Source organism: Aulonocara stuartgranti (assembly GCF_965226115.1).
Source record: "Aulonocara stuartgranti genome assembly, chromosome: 20".
Classification (NCBI taxonomy): domain Eukaryota; kingdom Metazoa; phylum Chordata; class Actinopteri; order Cichliformes; family Cichlidae; genus Aulonocara; species Aulonocara stuartgranti.
In genome coordinates this window covers 29,232,423-29,255,000 of record NC_138956.1, presented here as the reverse complement: position 1 = coordinate 29,255,000, position 22,578 = coordinate 29,232,423, and the positions used below count along the sequence as shown (strand labels likewise).

At 42.3% G+C, this 22,578-nt stretch overlaps 3 protein-coding genes across 4 annotated transcripts in view; 2 read left to right on the top strand and 1 right to left on the bottom strand.

The window, feature by feature from the left end:
• phc2a (polyhomeotic homolog 2a) overlaps nucleotides 1–6,296 on the top strand; it is a 25,551-nt gene extending 19,255 nt beyond the window's left edge. For both annotated transcript variants that reach the window (XM_082518520.1, XM_082518521.1), the window contains exon 7: nucleotides 5,760–6,296. In XM_082518520.1, the coding sequence (XP_082374646.1) occupies nucleotides 5,760–5,914 (155 nt within the window). In that variant the 3' untranslated portion in view covers nucleotides 5,915–6,296. The remainder of the gene's footprint in view (nucleotides 1–5,759) is intronic.
• A 3,843-nt stretch (nucleotides 6,297–10,139) lies between these two features.
• Nucleotides 10,140–16,177, bottom strand: kiaa2013 (KIAA2013 ortholog). The gene is made up of 3 exons (XM_082518135.1): nucleotides 14,318–16,177; nucleotides 12,959–13,812; nucleotides 10,140–10,502 (listed from the first exon to the last, which is right to left on the bottom strand). The coding sequence occupies exons 1-3, from the start codon at nucleotides 15,273–15,275 to the stop codon at nucleotides 10,452–10,454; spliced, it is 1,863 nt and encodes a 620-aa protein (XP_082374261.1). The 5' UTR covers nucleotides 15,276–16,177; the 3' UTR covers nucleotides 10,140–10,451.
• Nucleotides 16,178–19,165: 2,988 nt separating this feature from the next.
• The window catches only part of plod1a (procollagen-lysine, 2-oxoglutarate 5-dioxygenase 1a), a 28,300-nt gene continuing 24,887 nt past the window's right edge, over nucleotides 19,166–22,578 (top strand). Inside the window, exons 1-3 of the mRNA XM_082519977.1 lie at nucleotides 19,166–19,586; nucleotides 20,572–20,663; nucleotides 20,937–21,070. Of these exons, the coding sequence (XP_082376103.1) occupies nucleotides 19,496–19,586; nucleotides 20,572–20,663; nucleotides 20,937–21,070 (317 nt within the window). The 5' untranslated portion in view covers nucleotides 19,166–19,495. The remainder of the gene's footprint in view (nucleotides 19,587–20,571; nucleotides 20,664–20,936; nucleotides 21,071–22,578) is intronic.

Genomic DNA, 22,578 nt, shown 5'->3' with positions numbered 1-22,578 from the left:
GTATGTGTGTGTGTGTCCAGAGTTCAGCTGAGACGGTGTCCTTCGCCCTGCCAGGCTAAGTAAACAGTCTTCCAGCCAGCCAGCCAGGTGGCCTTGCATAGGGGAGGAACAGTCTAAGCACCGTCTGTTATCAGGGTGTTTTTGTTCAGCTCCAGCCTTGAGATCACAGCTGGCGCCGAAGTGGTAGCTGCATGAAGTGATGGTGGTTTTTACTTTAGTGCGAACAACTCATGTGAATTTCAAAGCTGTTCTAACAGTCCGACACTGGTCTCTCAATCTCCTGTTGGAGAGCCGTGAGCTTCTCCATGATGTTATCAAACTTACGCTCCGTGATGTTGTCATTCTGGGTGGCTGTAGCTCAGGAGGTAGAGCAGGTCACTTACTGATCGGAAGGTTGGAGGTTCGATCCCAAGCTCCTCCAGTCTGCATCCAAGTATCCTTGGGCAAGATACTAACCCCAAGTTGCTTTCCGATGCATCCATCGGAGTATGAATGTGTGTGAGTGTAGTTAGAAAGCACTCAGTATAGAGGTAGTGCTTGTGAGAATGGGTGTGACTGGGTGAATGTGGCGTGTTGTATATGCTTTAAGTACTCCGGGAGAGTAGAAAAGCGCTATATAAGAATCAGTCCATTCTTGTGCTCAAAGAGCCGATTCTGAGAACTCACGACTGCAGTGAGCTTCTCCAAGGTGTAATCAAATTTTCGCTCAGAGGTCTTATTCTCAGTGTTCTTCTCCAAGATATAGAATAGAATAGAATAGCCTTTATTGTTATTGTACAGAGTACAACGAAATTGGAGTGCCACTCCCTTGGTGGAAGTTTCAATAATAAATATAAATGTAAAATATAAAAAGTACAAAAAAAACAATCGTAAGTACTCAAACAATAGTATGTACAATATATACAGGATAGCAGCATTAATATAATGACAGTATGAATAGCAGCATAATATAATGACAGTGACGGTATGGAATAGGTTCAATTGTTTTTGTGCTTATTTACTACGGTGATAGCTCTGGGAAAGAAGCTATCCCTGAATCTGTTTGTCCTGGTTTTATGTGACCTGTACCGTCGGCCTGACGGTAATAGTTCAAACAGTTGGTTGCTGGGGTGAGAGTGGTCCTTGATGATATTGCCAGCTCTGCTGAGGTACCGAGAGTTTGCAGTGACCTCCAGGCTGGGCAGAGAGCAGCCAGTGATCTTCTGGGCTGTGTTGATGACCCTCTGCAGTACTTTCCTGTCTGCAGCTGAGCACCCTGCATACCATGTTGTTATGCCGTACGTTAGGATGCTCTCTATGGTGGCTCTGTAAAATGTCACCAGCAGCCTCTCCTCCAGGTTGTTCCTCCTGAGCACTCTCAGAAAGTGGAGACGCTGCTGGGCCTTTTTAACCACCGCTGTAGTATTTGCAGTCCAGGAGAGGTCATCAGATATCTGCACGCCCAGAAACCTCATGGAGTGTACCCTCTCCACACAGCTCCCGTGAATGTAAAGTGGGGCCGGGTCTGCTCTGCCCTTCCTGAAGTCCGTGTTGCGCTCAATGAGCCCATTTTGAGAACTCACCACTCATCCCATCGATTCAATCCCAGCGGGCAGCCTTGTGGGGTTTTGAACAGCCGATTCCGCTTTCTTTATCTTCAATAAGCCAGGGCCAAGCCAGCTCCGATCAACAAGAACCCTGTTATCATGGTTCCAAATAGGTAGATATCTTCAGCGTCTTCGATCGACAGTCCCGCCAGGCACACAACCCTCCAGTTCTGCCACCTGTCCATCGTGTATCCGGCAGGGAAAGTACCTCCAGGACACTCAGGCTCACCCGAGCCCAGACTTCTCGTTGAGAAAAGGGTGTCAATTGCATTCAGGGGCCAGTTGATCAAATCCATAATTCCTCTTTAGGTTTTAGAGAACGACAGTGAGAGAGTGTTCCAGGGAAAAGTAATACAAAAAACACGAGACTAGACAAGGACACAAGAGGCTAAGCAGGGAAGATAAGGGAGAGGAGGAGAAAAGTGCGACCGCCTTCACCAATTCAGACGCCACCAACCTTCCAGTTAGTAGATGACCTGTTGTCCCACATCTACCACACTGGGCTGGCTGTCACTTCCAGTTAGTAGCACAGGTCAACTTCTAATTGGAAGGTTGGTAGTTCGATCACCATCCTCTAACTGAAGCATCAGAGAGCAACTTGGATTTAGTATCTAATCTAATTAGGCAAGCTGAAGAGGGCGGTGATCGAACTACCAACCTTCCAGTTAGTAGATGACCTGTGCTACTAACTGGAAATGACAGCCAGCCCAGTGTGGTAGAACAGTCCCCATCAACAATAACTGCTTCCTGAGAGTGGCTGTTTTCAGGTCATCAAGCCACTGATGTAATGACACTGAGTATTCAGGACCACCTGTGTGTCTGTGTGAAGGGGAGTGAAACAGCAGTGATGGCTGAGAATATCCATGGAAGACAAAAGGCTGCATTTAACTGCAAAACACAAGTTTGGCTTTCCAAGTAACTTAAGGGTTAACCCAGGGTTTTCTGTACTACTAAGGTGGTTTACTCCTTAACAGGGTAAGTCGTCATGGTAACTTGTGCTGTGAACCTATCTAGCTCTGAAGCAGGTTAAAATCCAGATCAACAATCAGTTCTCCAGAAAGTAGCATCACCTGTCCAGGAAAATCTGCCCGACCTCTGTACACACACAGTAGGAGGGTTTATTGTTTTTTAATGGAGGTGTCTTTGTTTCCCTAATGAACGTCTGTAATAAATAATGTCGATGTTTAGACACAACTTCATTCTGCGACACCACGCCCAACATGTTGGCAGAACCTTCACTGTATATCAAAGTCATACATACATTATGTTTGAATTCTATTTTTATATTTAATATTTGCTCTCAAATCCAACTCTGAGTGTGCAGCTGAGAGAATAAAAGCTGAAACCGTCAGATACAGGTTTCAGTTTAAAATCGGCTGGAAGTGCCACATTTACAGTTTGTTTTAAGCATATTATAGAGTTACTGCTGGTTGAATGTGTTTTATATGTGCAGCTTGTTAAACTGTGCTTTGCTAAAAAACACTGAATGAATCACAAACTGTCACATTGTCACAAGAACACAGGACACATGTTACGATTACCTGTTCATTAGTTTAAAGCTTTCCAGTAAGCTTTAAACTGGATCCATTTAAAGATTAAAGTTGCAGAGCTCTAATGTTTAACCATCAGCTTAGGAATCAGCAGTGAGAGTGCACTCAATGTTAAAATGATCAACTGGATTTAAAATGATACCATTCTGTGTGCTGAATCACCACGTTAACAATGAATGATCGTGTCTTTTTTTACAACAGTGTTTCATTTTATTGACATGTTTTCTATGTTTCTTATAGATTTTAACACATTTCTAGTAAAGCTGTCACATGGATCATTTTCTGTGATCCATAAAGGCTGGTAATGTAAATGTGCATTTGAAGTGTTTTAAGTAGCAGGTCATTTCAAATGCAACATTTCTGTCAGCTGAACAAACATCAGCAAACACACAAACTGTGTGTGTGTGCAGTCTGTGACAGTGTGTTGCTAACTAAAGGTCCAGCTGCTGGATTCCCAGGGAGAGAAAAGAGTGTAACTTTAGTCAGAGATGGAGGAAGACAGATGAACAGGTTATAGTTAAAGGTAAGAGCTGCAGATTTAAAGGTTACATGTAATGTCCTCATTTTTATTCCCATATTAGATCTGTATATAATGTGTTTTGATAAGTTGTATATTTTCACATTGTGAAACTCCCTGCAAAACGAGCTAAGTATAGTAACTTTGTGTTATTCAAATGCTGATGTTGCATGGTAGTTTTGTGCAGGTTAAACAGGTTAGCTTGCTCACAGTCAGTGTTGGGTTACATTAAATGTAGCAAAGATTAATGTGGACTGGAGCTGCTGTCGCTTAGATTCATTCACTGAATTTCTACCAACTGTATAAAGACAGTGTACTGTTAGAGTAGGATAAGTCAGCAAAGATGGCTCAGTAAACATCTGCTTACATTTAGTTGAATTCAGTTGTCTAAATCCACAAAGAGCAGCAGGTCAGCTGACCTGTTCACTAATAATCACAACTGATGTAGAGTTACTGAATCCCACCTTAAACCCCGACTGTAAACGTTTTTCTGTTTAGATGTGGAGGCAAAGTCGCCCTCTACAATATAGGCAACAGTTTGGAATGATGTTTGGAAACTGTCTTTCACTGCCTGTGTCCTGCATCACTCGTTTAAGCTTAGTGCATTCATTAGAATTAGAAAGTAGATTTGTATTCTCCCGTTGTAGTCTAATGTAAAACTAGGTGTAGTTACCGTTGGTAGAATTGTCCTTCATGGAGCTACTCTTTACTTCCTTACTTTCAGTACATTTCACTTGTTTACTTATACTCGAGTAAAATTGATTTAATACTTCAACTTTTACTGCAGTATTTTTTTTAATTCAGGTATTTGCACTTCGGCCTATTTCAATAATGTCTGTACTTCTGACACTCTGTGCCTTCATAAATTAGACAGCAAAGCCTTGACAATCTCTCTGAGATTGCAACCAATCTGTCCAAGTGAGGCTATGACTATTTGCTGAAAGGTACCTCCTGTCAGGGGATATTTGCTGTCTTTAAAAAATAATAATAAAATATCAATATTTGGGTTCCCCGTATTAATACAATATGCCTGCGAAAAATTTGGTGATGCTATGCTGTATCAATTTTTTCCTCCACCCCCTTTGAGTTTAGTGATGCAAGGCTTGGATGCAGTTGCTCAGCTGTGGAAAACTGCTCCATGAGCCCCTCTCCACCCTTTTCTTGATCTAATCTGAAGACCACCTGAAGTTTGGAGCTGACTGTGATTTTATGTGGCCTACCACTCCATGTCTGGGTTGCTGTTATTCCCAAGTACCACTAACTAGATCATTGAAAAGATCATTGGAGCCTCTGTTCCCTCCATCACAGACACTTATCGCACCCACTGCATCTGCAACGCCACCAGCATCGTGGACGACCCCACACACCCCTCACACACACTCATCATCCTGCTGCCTTCTGGCAAGAGATACCGCGGCATTCGGCCCTCACTGCCAGACTGCCAAACAGTTTCTTCCCTCACACTCCAGAACACTCAGTGACTGGACCGACACGCTGACACACACCTTCTTACACCAAGTGACTTTTTGCACAACACTCAGTCTTTTGTGCATTTCTATTGCACTGTTGTGTCTGTATCATTCTGTTGTGTCTTTGTTGTAGACCATGTAGCACCATGGTCTTGGAGGAATGCTGTCTCGTCTCACTGTGTACTGCACCACTACACGTGGTTGGAATGACAATAAAGCCACTTGACTAACAGCTGACTGCAGAACATTTAGTAGTCAGGATTTTTACTGATTTTTACTCGTGAACTCGAGGCTGGTCACGAACATGATCCTGTCGGACATCAGACTGGTCGACTTTGGCCACACAACAAAGGCAGCAGTGAAATTGTAAGAAGTGAAGCTGAACACCAAACAGGTGTTAACAGCATGGAAATCCCAACCCTCTATGCAGATTAGGGTTGTCACTATCTGATTATTACACAACAACAGTCGATCATAGTGATTTCTTTGATGCCTGACTTCAGCAGTGTCCTGTTCTGATTCCGCTCTCTTTGTGCTTCCCTTTTCTTGCAAAGAGATCTCCGATAGATTGTTTTACTGTTCTCTGTAAGGACTGCATGTGAGCTGTGAACTCACCGTTGTCGCTCTGTTGCTGCAGGCTGCCTGGAAATTGCCGAGGAGTTCCGCTCTCAGGAGATCGACGGGCAGGCCCTGCTGCTGCTGAAGGAGGACCACCTAATGGGAACCATGAACATCAAACTGGGGCCTGCACTCAAGATCTTTGCTCAGATCAGCATGCTCAAAGACTCATAGTTCATCTCATCCAATACATACCCAGCTCTCAATGGCAGCTCAGCTATTACTGCACTAACAGGACGTGCTCAGGATTCCCCATGTTAAATAGTTCTCGGCTGAATTCAGGTCCCAAGACAATTTTCATTGATGGATATTTTGTAACTGTCTCCTGACCTAATGGCCGTCAGCTCCAACGTTTACACTGAAAACTTCACTGTGCCCTGTGGTTGGGAGGGCTGCTGTGTTAGCTAGGCAGTGTAGAAAAAAGTTTGATTACGAATACATTTAGTTTTTTATAGTGTTTATTGTACCTTAAGTTTAGCATTTCATTTGTTCTGGAGGGTGACTGTGAAGATTTCAAACGTGTGCCTACTGTTTCAGTAAAATACACTTTATTCAAGCCTCTGCGTCCTGCATGGAGTCAGTTATTCCTGAATGCCTGTGATCCGGCTTTAGGACTGTCTCATCAAACTCTGCGTGGTTCTGTGTCTGGTTTGCACAGTATTTGAGCTATGGGAAAAATACATTTAAAAAAATCACAAGGAAGTTAACTATTCATTTATCCAGCTTAAATACAGGGCTCTGATTAATTGTGTTAAAGTTAGACATTAGACAGTTAACAAAGTAACTAAGCTTTGTCCAGACTCTGCACTCTATGGAAGGTATGGTTTTGTTTGTTTAGTAATCTTTGACTGAAACGGAGGTAAAGATGCAGAACAGCCCAGGAATGTGTAAGAGTATACTCTGTCAGAGCATGTCATTGCTTCATACACAATAACATTTAAAGGTTTTCAGAAAGGTGAACTATGAAGCAAGTTCAGGATAGCCAGGTGTTCTTATTTAGATGGCCCAAATATTCGAGCAGCTACCACAGCAGTGGCTTCACTCACTTAAAATGGGGCTATTTGCCTGAACATTTGTTAAACACAGACTGGTGCTTTCTGATGCTCTCCAAAATTCAAGGAGGCCTGGAAATTGCCTGGAAGTGTGCAGAAACAACAACAATCCAATACACTTTCTGCAAAAAACAGAAATAAGAAACCCTCAAGAGGCTCTTCAGCAATGGTACTTAGACTTTTTTTGTTGTGCTTTTATTGCACTGAAGCCGTCGTAATGTTTTCTTGGTATTGATACACAGAACTACTACTAAAACTGGTCTGTGGAGGTTCATCTCCAGGACAAAACAGAAACTAAACAACATTGTGTATGCTGTGCAGAGCAGTGAGGAGTGCTCAGTCCGTTACATTGGAGAACCTAAACCATAAACACATGGCACAACATAGAAGAGCCATACTGACAGCACATGACTCAGCCGCACATCTGCACCCTAGGACAAAGGTCACTTTTCGAGGATGCTGATGTTCACATTCTGGACAGAAAAGACAGATGGTTTGATAGAGGAGTGAAAGAGGAGGCCAATTATGCATACTGTCATCTTTGAACATGAGCTTACGACTCATGGCTCAGAGAAGGTTGGGGACCACTGCCTTAGATGATTCTAGAATGTACTGCATATGTGTCAGCCTTTTAATTACTTAAAAGCTGCCTTGTGAAGGTGACATGCTTCATTGCTATATGACAACATTCGTCTAAATCAGTTGGAAGACCTACACTTTTCCATGTTTATGGAATAGTGTTTGTCTGCTTCCACTCTGCCAGACTAAAGATTTCATTGGTGGTGGATGCACAGACAATATCAACTGGTCACAGGATGCCTTCATCAGATGAGCAGCTTGTTCGTTGGATCAAAAACAAAAACAGGAACAATCAGTCTGCAGAAACATGATGATTACTTTTGCAAGAATTTGAATTTACAAACACACAGACTCAGGTTGAGGCTGACAGCAGGAGCACCTGTAAAGTTGATGGTGTCCGTTGATTCAGTCACATTTCAGTTCACCACTTGCATTCATTGTTTCTTTACAATGTGCTTCTCGTGTCCTCTGTCCTCTGATCATCTGCATGTGACCTCAAGCAAACCAAGGATGTGTCAAAAATTAAAATACAGCTGTGGTGGGCTGCATCAAAACAATTCATGATTTAGTTATAAAATTATGTCATTAATATTGTTTATAAAGGTTTACAGATATTACATTGGATTCAAGTTTCCGCCCTTCCTGGGACACTGAAGGACATTCAAAGAGTGGTCCTGATTCAGTCCCTTTCTGTGTCCCTACTGTCATTGTCCCGTTGGGAGATGAACCTTTGCACCAGTTGGAGGTCCAGATTGCTCTGGAGCAGGTTATCAACAAGCATGCACTGTACACGTTCATCTTTCCTTTGACCATTACTAGTCTCTCAGTTTCCAGTCTCCCCCCAAAGCCATCCCCACAACATGATGCTGCCACCGCATCACTGTGGGGATGGTACTGACCAGGTGATGAGCCATGCCTGGTTCATCCAGACATCATGATTGGCATTCAAGCCAAACAGGTGAACCTTTGTTTCATCAGACTAAAGAATTTTATTTCTCATGTAATGCATCATTTACTGAGGAGTGGCTTCGTCTGGCAGCTCTACCATACAGGGCTAATTGTTGCAGTGCTTCAGAAATGGATATCTTGGAAGATGCTCCTCACTCCACAAAGCAGCACTGAAGCTCTGTTGAAGTGACCATCGGGTTCTTGGTCACCTCACTAACTACAGCCTCTCTACCCTGATTGCTCAGATTTGCCAGGCAGGAAGAGAACTGGAGGCCACTGTGCTCACTGGGACAGACAATTCCTTGTAACTGGACACAAAGGAATATATTCTAGCATCCACAGAACCTTCTTTTGTGGTCTTCCAGATCTTTTGGTGTTAGACCTGTTATGGGCTCCTGACCTGTCTCTTGCCCAGGGACAGTTGGAATAGGCTCCAGATTAAGTTTCACACTTTTTTTTTTCTCGATAAAACTTGACCCTGAAGCTGATATAGGCTGCTTGGAAACCAGCCAAACCAGTTTATTCCTAATGTTGGTCCCGAGCCCAGGTAAATCAGGAGGGTTGCATTGGGAAGTGTAAAACCTTTGCCAAATTAGACATGTAGATAATCCTGGGTTAACAACGCTGCCAAATCGTTGTTCAGTAAATTATGTGCAGTTTGTTCACCTATTAGTTCTGTTTCATTCAGCCGACACTGGGTCCGATGGGTCCCAGATGAAAGAAGAGAGAAAAAATGAACACATTTCAATATTTTCTCACAATAATTCGTGATTTATTCTCCCCAGTGTAAGACAAAAAATCATTTGCTTTAAATTTACACGATCAGAAATCACCCTAGCTTCTTTCTTCATTATAAGGCACACACAACAGAAACTAAAAGCTTCACATCCTCTCGGCTACAACGTGTTCATGAACATACACTCACGTAAGAACCTCAGTTGAAAAATACAAAACATTTTTTGCAACTTGTTAAAAGTAGAAATGTGTACACACATAAACTGAGTTTGCTTTGTTTTTAAAACCCTTTATTTGATACAAGTATTTTTGCAAATTCTGAAATCAATTCTAACCTTCGATTTATTTATTTTATTAAAGTTGTTATAAATAGTCAGTTGCAAATTGTTTTTGAAGTGCTTCAGTAAAGATAGAAAACAGCAGAGCTACAAGTTACTAATGATGTTGTCATGGCCTCTGACACTGAGCTCTGTGCAGACACTAGAATAAACTGTTGGCATTAAAATAGTTGTGCTGGTCTAATCTCATCTGTCTGATACATCATTTATCTGAATGATGATTTTTCCTCATGCACGAGTTCTGCAGGATTGTGTGTTGGGACCAGTACTTTCCATATTCTACATGCTTCCCTTAGAAATTATTATAATGAAAGTTATTATTAAATTATTAGAAACACGTACATTGCACATGATACCTAACAGCTTTTCTGATGAATAAAATGTCTATCATCATCCCCATTTGAACTTAAAAATGTCTGTTCGACACCTTTTCAATAGAATGTCTTCTGTCTCATTACTGACAAACAAAACCTAAAGTGCCAGAATTATTTGAAAAATGCAAGAATCATGTAAACTCAGGTAAACTGACTCAGCTGTAGCTTAAATCTTATCATTTACTTTTAAGAAGCTGGTACCAGAGGTTTGGTCAAACAGCCACAATCTCTGGTCATAAAAACTGAAATATAATATAACTGAAATAATATATATATATATATATATATATATATATATATATATATATAAATAAATATATATATATATATATATATATATATATATATATATATATATATATATATATATATATATAAAAATATATATATATATAATCTTCATTTGAGTTTCCTTGTTGTTAGTCACAGTCACTTTAACCAACACTGACGATTAGTACTAAACTTTTGCTTTCACTTAGTTTTTGGATCACTGGATCATGCTTTGGGTTTATGAGCTCTATTTTCTGGGTTAATAAACTAAATTCCATTTTAACCAGTTAGTTTTACAGGAGCGCTCTGCAGCAGATGACGACTGTGACTTACAGGTCAGCACATCCATGTTAATACACCCCCCCCCCCAAGCTCAAGCAGGACCACATGTGTGTGCATCACACAGCTGCAGCATTCACTCAGTGTCCAAGGAGTCATGGCAGTTATCCTCATGTTTGCTGGTCACCTGGTGAAGTCAGAGGGAAAGGTTAAAACAGCTGGCTACCCCAACCCAACAACTCCACCCAGGAGAAAAACAGACATGCTGAGAGTGACAGGACCCCGACCAAAGCATAGGAACATATCACAGAGCAGCAGGGGGAAAAAAGAGACAGAGACAAATCCACATATTTCTCATCATTTAATTAAGTGATTTGATATAAAACATCATTAAAACGCAGGGGGAAAGGAACAGCAGAAAGAGACCTGGCAAAGAAAGCACACGGTTCATGCTGATCTGAGAAACGTTTAACCTGCCTCTCTTGCAAATGTCCAATTTTGGTATTTTATGCTTCCAAATTGATGTGTGTTTGTTTGTTGTGCTGAAAACGTGAAGAAACGAGGAAGAAAGAAATGAGCAGACACCATCAGACAGCAAAGAAAGCTCTCCTGAAATACCGATAACACCTGACTGCAGAGCTAACACGTTAGCCTTTCATTTGTCTCCACTTAGGTTTGTCTACAAACCAATAAATAAAATGAGAGAATCTACATATTCCAGATCGATATGATACCGATTTGCAGATTTCACAGTTTAACATTTCCTTTCATTATCGGAGCGGTGCTAACGCTGGCTCGTGTTTTCTGTGACTGCCTGTTATTTGTTGTGTATTGTTAATGAACAGAGCGTTTCTGGGCCGATGGTTTACTCCAAAATGAACTGATGAACTTGTTTCAGTCAAACATTATACTGGGAGCATAAAACTGCTTTTCAAAATGAAAGCACTAACCTGTGGAGTACCTGTCACTGGTTTAAAAATCCTCAATGTTTGACACATATACCCTATAATTACTTTACATGAGCAATGCACTCTGGGTAAATGATGTAAACTGATGGCACTTCAGAGCAGTCTTTATCAACTGCCACTTAACAGGTTACACAAAGTATAAAACATGGCACAGTGTGCTACTTTTGGCTTTGATTTCAAGCTGAAAGGAATCAGGGGAAGTGACACTGGTCTCTTTCTTATTAGAAAGGATTGTGGAAGAAGACAATACCCACAACACTTACTGTGGTGTTCTTGGTACGAATCACCTAAAAGAGCAGACAAATGGCAGATAGAGTCCAAACACCCTTGAATAGTCTGAGAAACATGAAAAATAAGAAATGCTTTCCTGCTGGGTGGTAAACCAATCACAGCCGCAGTTCCTGTTCCTGAAAGCAAACTGGTACTCATCACGACCCTGATCACAGAGGCAGCAATAACTGCAGAGGTTTAGCCAAGTTCAATCAGCTGGTGTATAAAGTATAAGGTGATCATAAAATGATGACCACTCTTCCTCTCAGCAGGGCAGCAGTGGCTGCACTGACATTCTCGCCTTGCTTTAATGTCAGATATGTCTTCCAGCTCAGTTTGAACCATCTGTTGAATTACCCAGACTGCAATGCAACTTAAACAACAATGGCGGCTTGTTATTATTATATCAGGTCTTAATGTTAGTATAACAGGCTGTGCACACATTCAGTCAAGGTGCCTTTTAAATGTGAATTCATGTGGGAGGCTGTTTGATTATTGCTGCTCCACATTTAAAACACATGATGTCCTGTCTAATGGACAACTCTCCAAGAGGACTGTTCAGTGTCATAGAACAATGAAACCATCATTTTCATTTCATTCAGAGATCGTTCATCACTACAGGAATGTGGGTAATAAACATGGCATGTTAAGCCAATTTTTAAAAGAAGGGATTATTTGGAAAAGGAGCTCCGAATTTTTGACATTGAAAAGTTGAGAAAGAATTGAGAAAACTGAGATCACATGGTTTCAATTTCAAACATTAAACCAATTTTACTAAATCCAGGTTTGATCAGCAAAATCACAGCACAGATATCTGTTTGTACATTTATTCATTTTTCCTATTCTTTTTAATTTCCCGACTTTTTGTTACTGTTTAACCTGACAGCAACCATAAAACTCATTATTGTAGGCGATTAAGACACCAGCCTGGATTGATGGGTAAGCTAGCAGGAGAAAAATAATGAAACAGTAGCCCCTTGTGCTCAAAATTTCACCATTGTAATCAACAATGTTTTACATTCCACAACGAACATGAAGTGCAAACAGATGTGCTAAGAGGACTGCAGACTAAATGATTTACTGCAACTCTGTAAGGACGCTACTCTTTGTTGCTACTCTGCTTTTAACTGAGATCTGACTTTGCCTTCAGCCTCTTAGAGTAAACGTGTGCAGTGAAAATCTTTATCAAGTCATTCAACATGAAACAAAAACTGTAGAAAGAGCTGGAAAGGAGAGGTGTGTAATGTCATTATGCCAAAACGATCCATGTGAGTTTAGAAAACAGTTCATTGACAGAAAAGGTTAAAGTCAAAACTGAGAACCCATCCCACAGAGAGAGCACTGAGCCAGCGACACACACACACTCGAGCAGAGAACAGTTCTGCTTCATCTCTGCTGTTTATACCTTGCTCCTGAAGAGAGGCTTAGCTCCGGGTCCACAGTACTCGTTGTATATGAGCTTGAACAGGAAAAGGTGGAAGAGAGTTATGAGCGAGGCCACGCTGAACCAGAAGAGGAAGGGCAGGCCTGGGTACCTGTTGGCCATGTGTTCCTCGTGAGCGAGGATGGCCTTGAGGTGCAGAGTGTGGCGGAGGTCCTGCAGATGCCGCAAGTCTGTGGAGATGTAGAGCAGCGGCGTGATGGGCTGCGTCACCATGACGGGGAAGGTGTGGCCTTTGATCTCTGAGGTTAACTCCACGGGCTCGTTGAGGCAGCCGGCCTCACAGGCATACAGCTTCACCGGCTTTTCCTGCGGCTTTACCGACACGTGGAGAAAAGGCTTTCCGTCCACATCCAACAGCACCGCCAAGTTGATGAGGTCCTGGTTGTAGTGAATGCCTCTCAATGCGTAGCTGTTGTGCAGCACGTCTGGGTCGGTCTGGAACTGAAGATGGTTCTCTGTGAACTGAAGGCCACCAAAGCTGAGCACCATGCCCTGCATGACTCCATGGGCCCCAGCAGCTACCAACACCTTGCAGCCTCTTTTGTGCAAAGTCAGAGTCCACAGCGTGACCAGCTGCAGGATCTGAGCAGTGCTGCTTACTCTCTCAGGCCACAGGTTTTCTGCATGCATGGTAGCGTGGCCGCTGAAGCAGTGGTCAGCGTAGTTGAGACTGGATTCGAGACTGGCGCGCTCCTCGCCATTTAGCCTTTGGTCCAGAAGCGGAGCCGCGGAGGAGGACAAGATGTAGTAGAGGGTGGTGTTCACAGTGCGGCTCGATGGCGTGTGGGAGTCGATGATCTTCCTCATTTCAATACCTGAATGGAAACAAAAAGCAGAGTTATAGCTTCACATGACTCCCTGGGCCCCTTCTGAATAACACAGCAGGTGAAAGTAGCTATTGAAAATACATTTAACTGTACACAAAGAGACACTATTGGCTGACAGGAAGCTTTAATAAATTAAAGACAGGGTCACTCACATCCTATTCCTGTGGTAGCTGCTGATTCAGTTCATTTGTTAGTCTTGCTACTTCTGTGTTATTTTTGGTATTTTTGTAGATTCAACTAAAGAAATGGGAACAAATGTTGTGTTTTTGTGACTGCCAATAAAAAACTACAGACACTAAACTGGGTCTTTATAGGCAGACACAATAGTTACTAACTTAAAAAAAAAAGCTTCACCTTTGGACGACTTGCAAATCACTGCACTGTTTTTATTTAGCTTTAAAGGAGGTTTGCTTACTCTCACGCTTGCATTATGGCTGTACAGTGACACCATCTGTGATCGCTTTTGGTGCAGCCAGCTACTGCTACTCCTCACCTGAAATGAAGAGCTCCCTCCAGGCTTCCTGGTGGTGTTTGACCAGGTCATCCTCACTGGTCCTCAGCAACTCTTCCAGCTCCTTTTTGGCTCCATCTTTGAGGGCGCTGAAGGTCTCCTCCAGCATTGAGGACTCAATGGACTCTGAGGTCCACACCACACTCACAATGTTGTCTACGTGCTCTGACTTAGCCAAAACATGGATCCTGCTGCTTAGCTTTTTGGTGACCACCACGACCAGAACCATCCTATTTTTTTCCACCGGCACCCTGCCAGAGGAGAGGACTACCTCTCTGTCCTCCAGTTTCTCCACACTGGTGGAGAACTTGCTACCGAAAGAGGGATTTCCAGACGATAAGTCCAGGTTAAGCGCCCTATCGGAGGGATTGTTGATATGGATTCGCTGCAGAAATACGTTAGGTCTGCTTCTATGAGCAATAAACTCCTCTCTAATAGTGACACAGTCTCGGGTTGACTGCAGGGTGGCTGGTGAGGCGCAGCGGACTGACAGGACCGATCCCTTCCGGAACCACAGCATGTTAGCCTCAGCCTCGGCCAGCGCCCCATCCAGGCTGACGGTGACTCTGGGAGAGTACTCAGTCTGGTGTACCGGAGCCGAGCCAGGCTGTGAGGATGAGGCTACCCAAAGTTTGTTAGACTCAATATCAATCAGAATATGGCCGTTTCCAGTTACAAAAGGCGTGTCTAGCCGTTCCTGAGGTGTGCTGTATATGCCTTCTCCTCGGTCTACCAGAGACCTCCACCTGTAGATCTCAGTCAAGAGACACTGGCCGGCCGCCCCTCCGGGCATGGCCGAGCCACCGAATAACCTCCATCTTCGCTCGGCTCCCAGGTACCAATAGAAAATGAGGAAGAGCAACAGTCCTATAAGGAGTCTTCTCGCCCAACTGCTTGATAACAAGCCTGGTAGCCCCTTCAGTCGTTGCTGTAGCCACATTTTACGATCAAAACCCGGCTGTGAGTCTGCTAAGGACAGCACCCAGAGGGCTCGGGGTGAACACGCGAGGATGTCTCACATGGAATTTCGCTCGTACTTTCTCCAGGAACGAAAGCTGACAAACAGGATTCAGGCTAAATGAGCTCGTTAGCTAGCACTGTGGACAAAAACTGCACAAAATGTGCGGACGCTTCTCGCATTGTAAGCTTCTCTCGTATCCTCAGAAGTGAGACTTCAAGATCTCCGTTTGACTTCAACTAGAAAAAAAGCGAATAAATAATTAAAACAATTCTCTCCAGAAACAACTTTGCCATAGGCTGACACTTCTGGTTTGTCAAAAATGTCGTAAAGCAAATCGGCAAAAAAAAAAAAAAGATCGGCAAACATAACAACCGGAACTGTCGCAAAAACCAGTAACTTTACGACAAACAGCGCTGGACAGGAAAACCCTGCGGAACTGATCATTCAACATCTCCGGCCAGAGCAAAGTGGAGTTACTGGTGCTTTATGCTTGCTGATGTTTGGGTACAACATGAATAACGACAGCTGCAGTCAGGGGAGAGGAGATCAGCGTTTACTTTCCATAACAGCGACTGTCTGTCTGAACTGACAGAGAGAACATGTCAGGTGGTCTCGACTAAGGAACACGAGTCTTCATTTTTATAAATATCATAAAATTATGATATTTCATACCTCAGCAATAATCATTTACCCAAAAAATAAAATGAAAATAGGGGAGATGGACTAGGTTGATGAACAGAATGTTTGAGATAGAAATTAAACTGATGGAATAATTCATATTGGTCTGTTGTCATTTTTAGAAAAAAAAGTTGAATTTTTGGACAAAAATGTCATCTTTTTAGAAACTGTTTTGGTGACCTGTGTGTGTGTGTGTGTGTGTGTGTGTGTGTGTGTGTGTGTGTGTGAGAGAGAGAGAGAGAGAGAGAGAGAGAGAGACTAAATGTGTTGAACCATAAAAAGAAGGTTATTTTTGATTAAATCGGTGCTTTTGTAACAACAGAGGGCAGTGAAGATGGGGGGAGTTGGAGGCTGTGTGCTTCGTTGGCTTTGATTCGTTTCATTTGTGTTTGTTTAATCCAAACAAAGAAAATCAAAGTCAGACTTACACACACTCTACCTTAGCGTGAGACGGTCGTACCTGAGCAAGGATCCCCAAGTCACACAGCAGCCAGTGTGGGTAAAATGAGGATGTCTCTGACTCACAGTGCGACCCCAAAGCAATTTCAGAAAAGCAGGCTCTCACTTTGCTCTCCTCCAGAGAGTGGAGGAGGCCTGGGTTTAACCTGATCCATGTGAAACAGCTGTTTGTGGGGGGATATCCCACCCCCGCTCAACTCCAGCGACCCCGAGTGACTGGAAGTTATTGCTTGCCTGACTTTCACCAACTGGAAATATCCCCCCGACTGTAACCCCACGGCCACAACCGCGAACTCCTCCCAGACCGTCAATAAAGTCATTACAGTGAGTGTTACTTCAGCCACTGAAACACCAGGGGATAGCTTTGATCTGACCAATGAGCCTAATTTACTGATGAGTGAAGCGCGCAGAGTTTTTGAAATCAACCAAGACAGCTTTGCAGATTCTGACTTTTTAATTAACATTTTATTACTATGCTTTGAAACAATGTCAGATTTCCATATAACATTTATTTGTATGTTGTAATGTTTTTCATACACCGCGTGTAATTTTTATAGAAACCTTATTCATTGTATGAATGTGTAATCATGTATCTTTGATAAATAAAATATTTCATCTTTTATTTGTTTACTTTGTGGTTATTAAATAAAGATTAGTCACATATCGCATTGATAAACACAGATGACAGATGGAAAAAGCAAACACAGTGTTGTGCTGCTAAACTTTGAGGTTCTAAGACACCAACGTTCAAATAAGAAAAGATCAAGAGGAGATGAGCAGCCCTGAGTCTGCATGTAAAACATGAAAACTCCAAAGCAGCCAACCCAGGTGGCCTTGCATGGAATGGGAAGGAACAGACTCAACACAGTTGTTATCAGGGAGTTTTTGTTCGGCTCCAGCCTTGAGCCCACAGCTGGCGCCGAAAGGGTAGCCGGATTATGATGGTAACATCTTAGATCTATTTCCAGGGGCGAGAATGTTGTATGTTAGATTTTGTTTTAAATCAGATGATTATGGGGTAAATTGCAGTACTGAAGGCAGAACATACATATAATACTGAGTGCAGAAAGAGATGATTTCACTTCACAGGTGTGCCTGTCAGGGTTCATTTGTTGCCTTCTTAATGAGGTTGGGACCATCAGTTGTGTTGTGCAGCAGTCAGGTTGGTACACAGCTGACAGCCCTATTTGACAACTGTTAGAATTCATATTATGGCAAGAACCAATCAGCTAAGTAAAGAGAAACAACAGCCCATCATTACTTCAAGAACTGAAGGTCAGTCAGTCTGGAAAACTTTGATTGTGTCCCCGAGTGCAGTCGCAAGAACCAAACGCTATGATGAAACTGTCTCACATGAGGACGCCCCAGGAAAGGAAGACCCAGAGTCCCCTCTGCTGCTGAGGACACATTCATCCGAGTCACCAGCCTCAGAAATCACAAGTTAACAGCAGCTCAGATTAGAGCCCAGATACATGGCACACAGAGCTCCAGTAGCAGACACATCTCTACATGTTCAGAGGAGACTGTGTGAATCAGGCCTTTATGGTCAAATAGCTGCTAAGAAACCACGACTAAGGAAAAGCAACAAGCAGCAGAGATTTGTTTGGGCCAAGAAACACGAGGAGTGGACATTAGAGCAGTGGGAATCTGTGCTTTGGTCTGAGGGGTCCAAATCTGAGATGTTTGGTTCCACCCATGACACAGAAAAGATTAACTGATAGTGTCTACATGCATGGAGGAGGAAGTGTGATGGTGTGGGGGTTGCTTTGCGGGGACACTGTTGGAGATTTATTCAAAATTGAAGCCACACTGAACCATCATGGCTACCAGCATCCTGCAGCAACATCCCATCATTGATTTTTCAACAGCACAATGACCCCAAACACACCTCCAGGCTGTGTCACGGCTGTTTGACCAACAAGGAGAGTGATGGAGTGCTGTTGGAAAACCATTTCAGGTGATGACCTCACGAAGCTCATCGAGAGAATGCCAAGAATGTAAAGCAGTAATTAAAACAAAGGGCAGCTATTTCGAACCATCTGAGATCTAAAACATGAAGGAAGGATTAATGAGGGATTAATCTCCATCTCATATGTTTCCTCCGTCAGGTTAGGGATAGGAATTAATAAGGATTTGGCGATTCCGATTCCATTACCAACATCACTTATCAATTCAATTTCCTGTTGATTATCTTAGCACTTCTCACTGGGTTCTCGTTGGCTGCACTTTGAGAGTGGCCACCATTGTTAAACAGCATACCAAAGACATTACATTCATGCAGATGAATTGCATGTTCTGGGTCAAATGTTTGTACATGTTGGAGGTTACTTAAAAACCTCATTAGTACCGATTTTTCTACCTCTAATAACCTCTAGCTGGACTTTAATGAATGCAATAACACTTTTTAACGTCAATTAAATTAACCACTAACTAACAAAGAACTCGTATACCAGTATTCGCAAATATATCGGATGTCAACACCACATTAGATATACCTCTGTCTAAACTCTTCATTTGGGTTCTAATGTTAGGTTTATGATTACTTTGGATAATGTGATTGGCACTGATGTTTAACATTTCCTTTCTTTCTTTTCATGGTCAAGTTATAGTGAGAGCTTTAATTTAACAAACTGAGTTTACCCATAGTCTATGTAAGAAACTTATATACAACCACCGTTTCAGGCTACGTGCAGATACTCATGTCTGCGGAACAGCAGGATCCCCATGTGCACAGTTCTCTCCTGCCCACTGTGGAAGTAGGCGTTTGCTTGCGATTTTAACAAGTGGGCTACTGTGTTATAAAAGAGCCTGGATGGCAAATCTTTACACAGATGCCAAACTGCTGTTTTACTACTGTTATTCTTCTACTGTAACTGCTGTATAGACAAATACACGGTTTGTGTGCACACACTGAGAAACTGCGAGGAAGAGAGAGAAAAGGCAAAGTAGGGAAAAACAAGGCGAGTTAGAGAAGGCTGAGCTGGCAGATCCAACACAGCCGTAGTTGACGTTCGCTAACGGGACCAGTCCGGTTCAAAAACAGGGACGTTAACCTGGCAAAAATGAGATTTTCATCTTTGCTGTTATTTTCAGCTATTGTTGTCTGCGCGCTTTCCGCTCTGGTAAACTCCGAAGTAGAGGGAATTCCTGAAGGTAAGTCTGGAATGCTGGCAGAGATAACGCTGTGTCCGCACCCCACGGTGTTGGTGGTGCAGTTTGTAGCAAATGTGTACCGAGACGAGTTGGGCCAGTTAAGCTCGACACAGGGAGACTTAGTTCATTTGATAACTGGCTGAAAAAAGCTGTGTTGCAACCACGCGTGTCACAGAAATGTGTGAGAAAGAGTTGAAGACAAAACAAGACGATGGCGACAAATTATCTGACTGCATCTTTATGAAAAGCCCGGATCCTTGGATCAGTGTTAGTCTGTTAGAAAAACCGAAATTTCCCCACTTTGTCTCGTAGTGCTTGATGCATGTCGAAAAGTTGTTTTTCAGTTTTCCAAAATAAAAATCACTGTTAATAAAACATGAACGGAGTTTATTAACGTTTCGTCAGCGCTTTCCAATTCAAAGCAAACTGTAGTCGCTCCGGGCTGAGGAGGGCTGCCATGCCGCTGACGTGGACGATGCTCCTCTGAACTGCTGTAATCATTGCCTCTAACACATTCACGTTAGCCTGTGGGAAGCCTATATTATTAATAGTTGCAGGGGATGCGGACTTGATTCTGTGATACACCCACAAAGAATAAAAATCTAAGTTTAGAGACTTTTTTTCAGGCTTAATTCATAGCGACATTAACCCTGAGCAGTTCACTGTTACATCGTAACCATAACCATCTTAAAGCCTTTATCACAGCCTGTGCAAGAAACGTATTTGCTCCTCTGTAGAAATGTAACTACATGTCGACATAATCGCACAAGTATAGCTCTGCATTAAAGCTCTGTGTTTAAGTGCAAATATGCGAGCATCAAAATGCCATCATATTACTAATACAGCGCCTCTTCTTTCTGCTAGGTTATTGTACACTATAGTTCACAGTCATACACGCGTTACATAAATACTCTTTATGGTGGTACTGTAAAGTTTTGTCACGCTTAAGTCATTCTGAATTCCTCTGTCATGCTCTGGTTTCCAGACAAACTTCTAGTTGTGACTGTTGCGACCAAAGAGACTGATGGCTACAGGCGTTTTCTGAGGACAGCGAAACACTTTAACTATACTGTCAAGGTAAGAACTTCTGGGGCAAAGTTTTCGAAAAAGTTTATTTCATGCTCTGTAGACGTGAGGGCTCACAGTCTCTTTAAAACAAGTCCCTGCTGTGTGCTTTAAGGAGTTTTATCCAAACACAAAAATTGGTCCTTTTCAGTGGATTTCAGTCATACTAATATGTGTTGATAATATAAAGCAGAAAATAAGGAAAGACATAACCTTAATGGCTGTATTTTTAAAGGATGATACATTAAAAGCTTTAAACTAAAAGATGAGGTGTATGTTTTTAAGGTTCTGGGCCGAGATCAGAAATGGAAGGGAGGTGACTACATGTCAGCCCCAGGAGGAGGCCAGAAAGTACGACTTCTTAAAGAAGGTCTGAAGGAGATGAAGGATGATGGCCAAATAATCCTTTTTATTGACAGGTAGAGTGTCTATCTGGGTACCTATGCCACTATAATACTGTGTTAGTTATTCAGCCACTGGTTCAATTTCATTTCATGTTACATGAATCTGCCTTGTTCTGCCTTTTGTCAGCACACGAAATATAGTAATGTGTAGTATGTAATTTTACAGCTTGACGACAAATTAAGGAAGAACTGTATTAGTAGGTGAGAAACATACTCTGTTTGGATGCTTTTCAGCACTGTGGTGCTCTGCAGGCTGCAGTTAACATCCAGTCATTCTGTGTGGCATTGTGTGTGTAAACTCTAAGCAGGTTGATTCTGATGTATCAAAACGATAAGAAGAAAAGAGCTCAGTGGCTGTGACATGACGGTTCACTTTGTGTTTCGGTAGGAACAGTGACTAGAAACACATCTGCATTTAGACATATTGGAAGAACATCAGTCCACATGGTTAGAACAACAGCAAACATTTGATGAGCGTGATATTCGGCATTGATACGTAAGGAAAACATAGAAGCACTAAATATTAGTGCATGATGTAATCAGGCTGTAAGTATGAATAGTCAACAGTTAAAGTGATTGATATTGAACAGCTGCACTGCATTTGACTCTCTTTGTAAAGATGAATGCACATTTGTGACTTCATCATTTGAATAGTTGTGTACAACATGAGTATAGAAGTAAAATTAACAGTAACAGTATTTTGTCTAAGTCCGCCATTGTAGAAATCCATTTCACCGAAACAATAACGTGGCGCACGGTGTGATGTCAAAAAAGGCGCACACCTTTGACGCTGCGTTTTCTCCGTTTTCCTCGTTCACACATAAACGCAAAAATGGAGTTTTCGAAAATTTCCACCCTGGCAGTAGTTTTTAAAAATCTCAGTTTTCAGTGATCGAAAACGCCGTTTACATGTGGACGAAAGGTGCACACGTAAACGGCGTAAACACGTAAAAAAATCACACTTACAATTATTTCTATTGTGCGCTGCAGTAGATGTGTTTTAGCAGACCTGCAGCTCTTTGTGGTTTTACAGAACTGAATTCAGCCAGATGTAAGCAGATGTTTCACGAGATATCTTGGCTGATTGTCTCCCTCTACACTGACAGCACAATGTTTATGCTGGACAGTCTGAAGCTGCTGTGAAGGTGGACTTCAGTGAATGAATCTAAGCATCATCACATAAAGTTCATATTATGTAACTCGACACTGACCATGAACACCACAGCTGCTGTGCACCCGTCCAGTGCAGTGCTTTACCTAGAATCCATTGTATGACTCTAAGCTAACCTGTTTATCCTGCACTAAGGAGCAGATTCAGTAACACAAAGGTCAAAGGCTACACCTCAGTTTGTCTTGCAGGAAGCCTAAAAAATAAGAAAAAAAACAAAAGGTCACGTATACAGAAGCCAGTATCTGATGTAAAAATGAGGACTTACATGTAAACCTAAAATTTCCAGTATATTAAATACCACTGAGCAGTCTTTACCTTTAAATATAACCTCTCTTCTCTTCCACATTTTATA

Excerpts from the sequence above, each read along its gene's own strand:
- kiaa2013 (XM_082518135.1), bottom strand. The coding sequence starts at position 15,275 with ATGTGGCTACAGCAACGACTGAAGGGGCTACCAGGCTTGTTATCAAGC. Across the intron at positions 13,813-14,317 it reads GAGGGAGCTCTTCATTTCAG|GTATTGAAATGAGGAAGATC; the intron begins GTGAGGAGTAGC and ends GTTTCCATTCAG. Across the intron at positions 10,503-12,958 it reads AGCCTCTCTTCAGGAGCAAG|GTGACCAGCAAACATGAGGA; the intron begins GTATAAACAGCA and ends TGACTTCACCAG.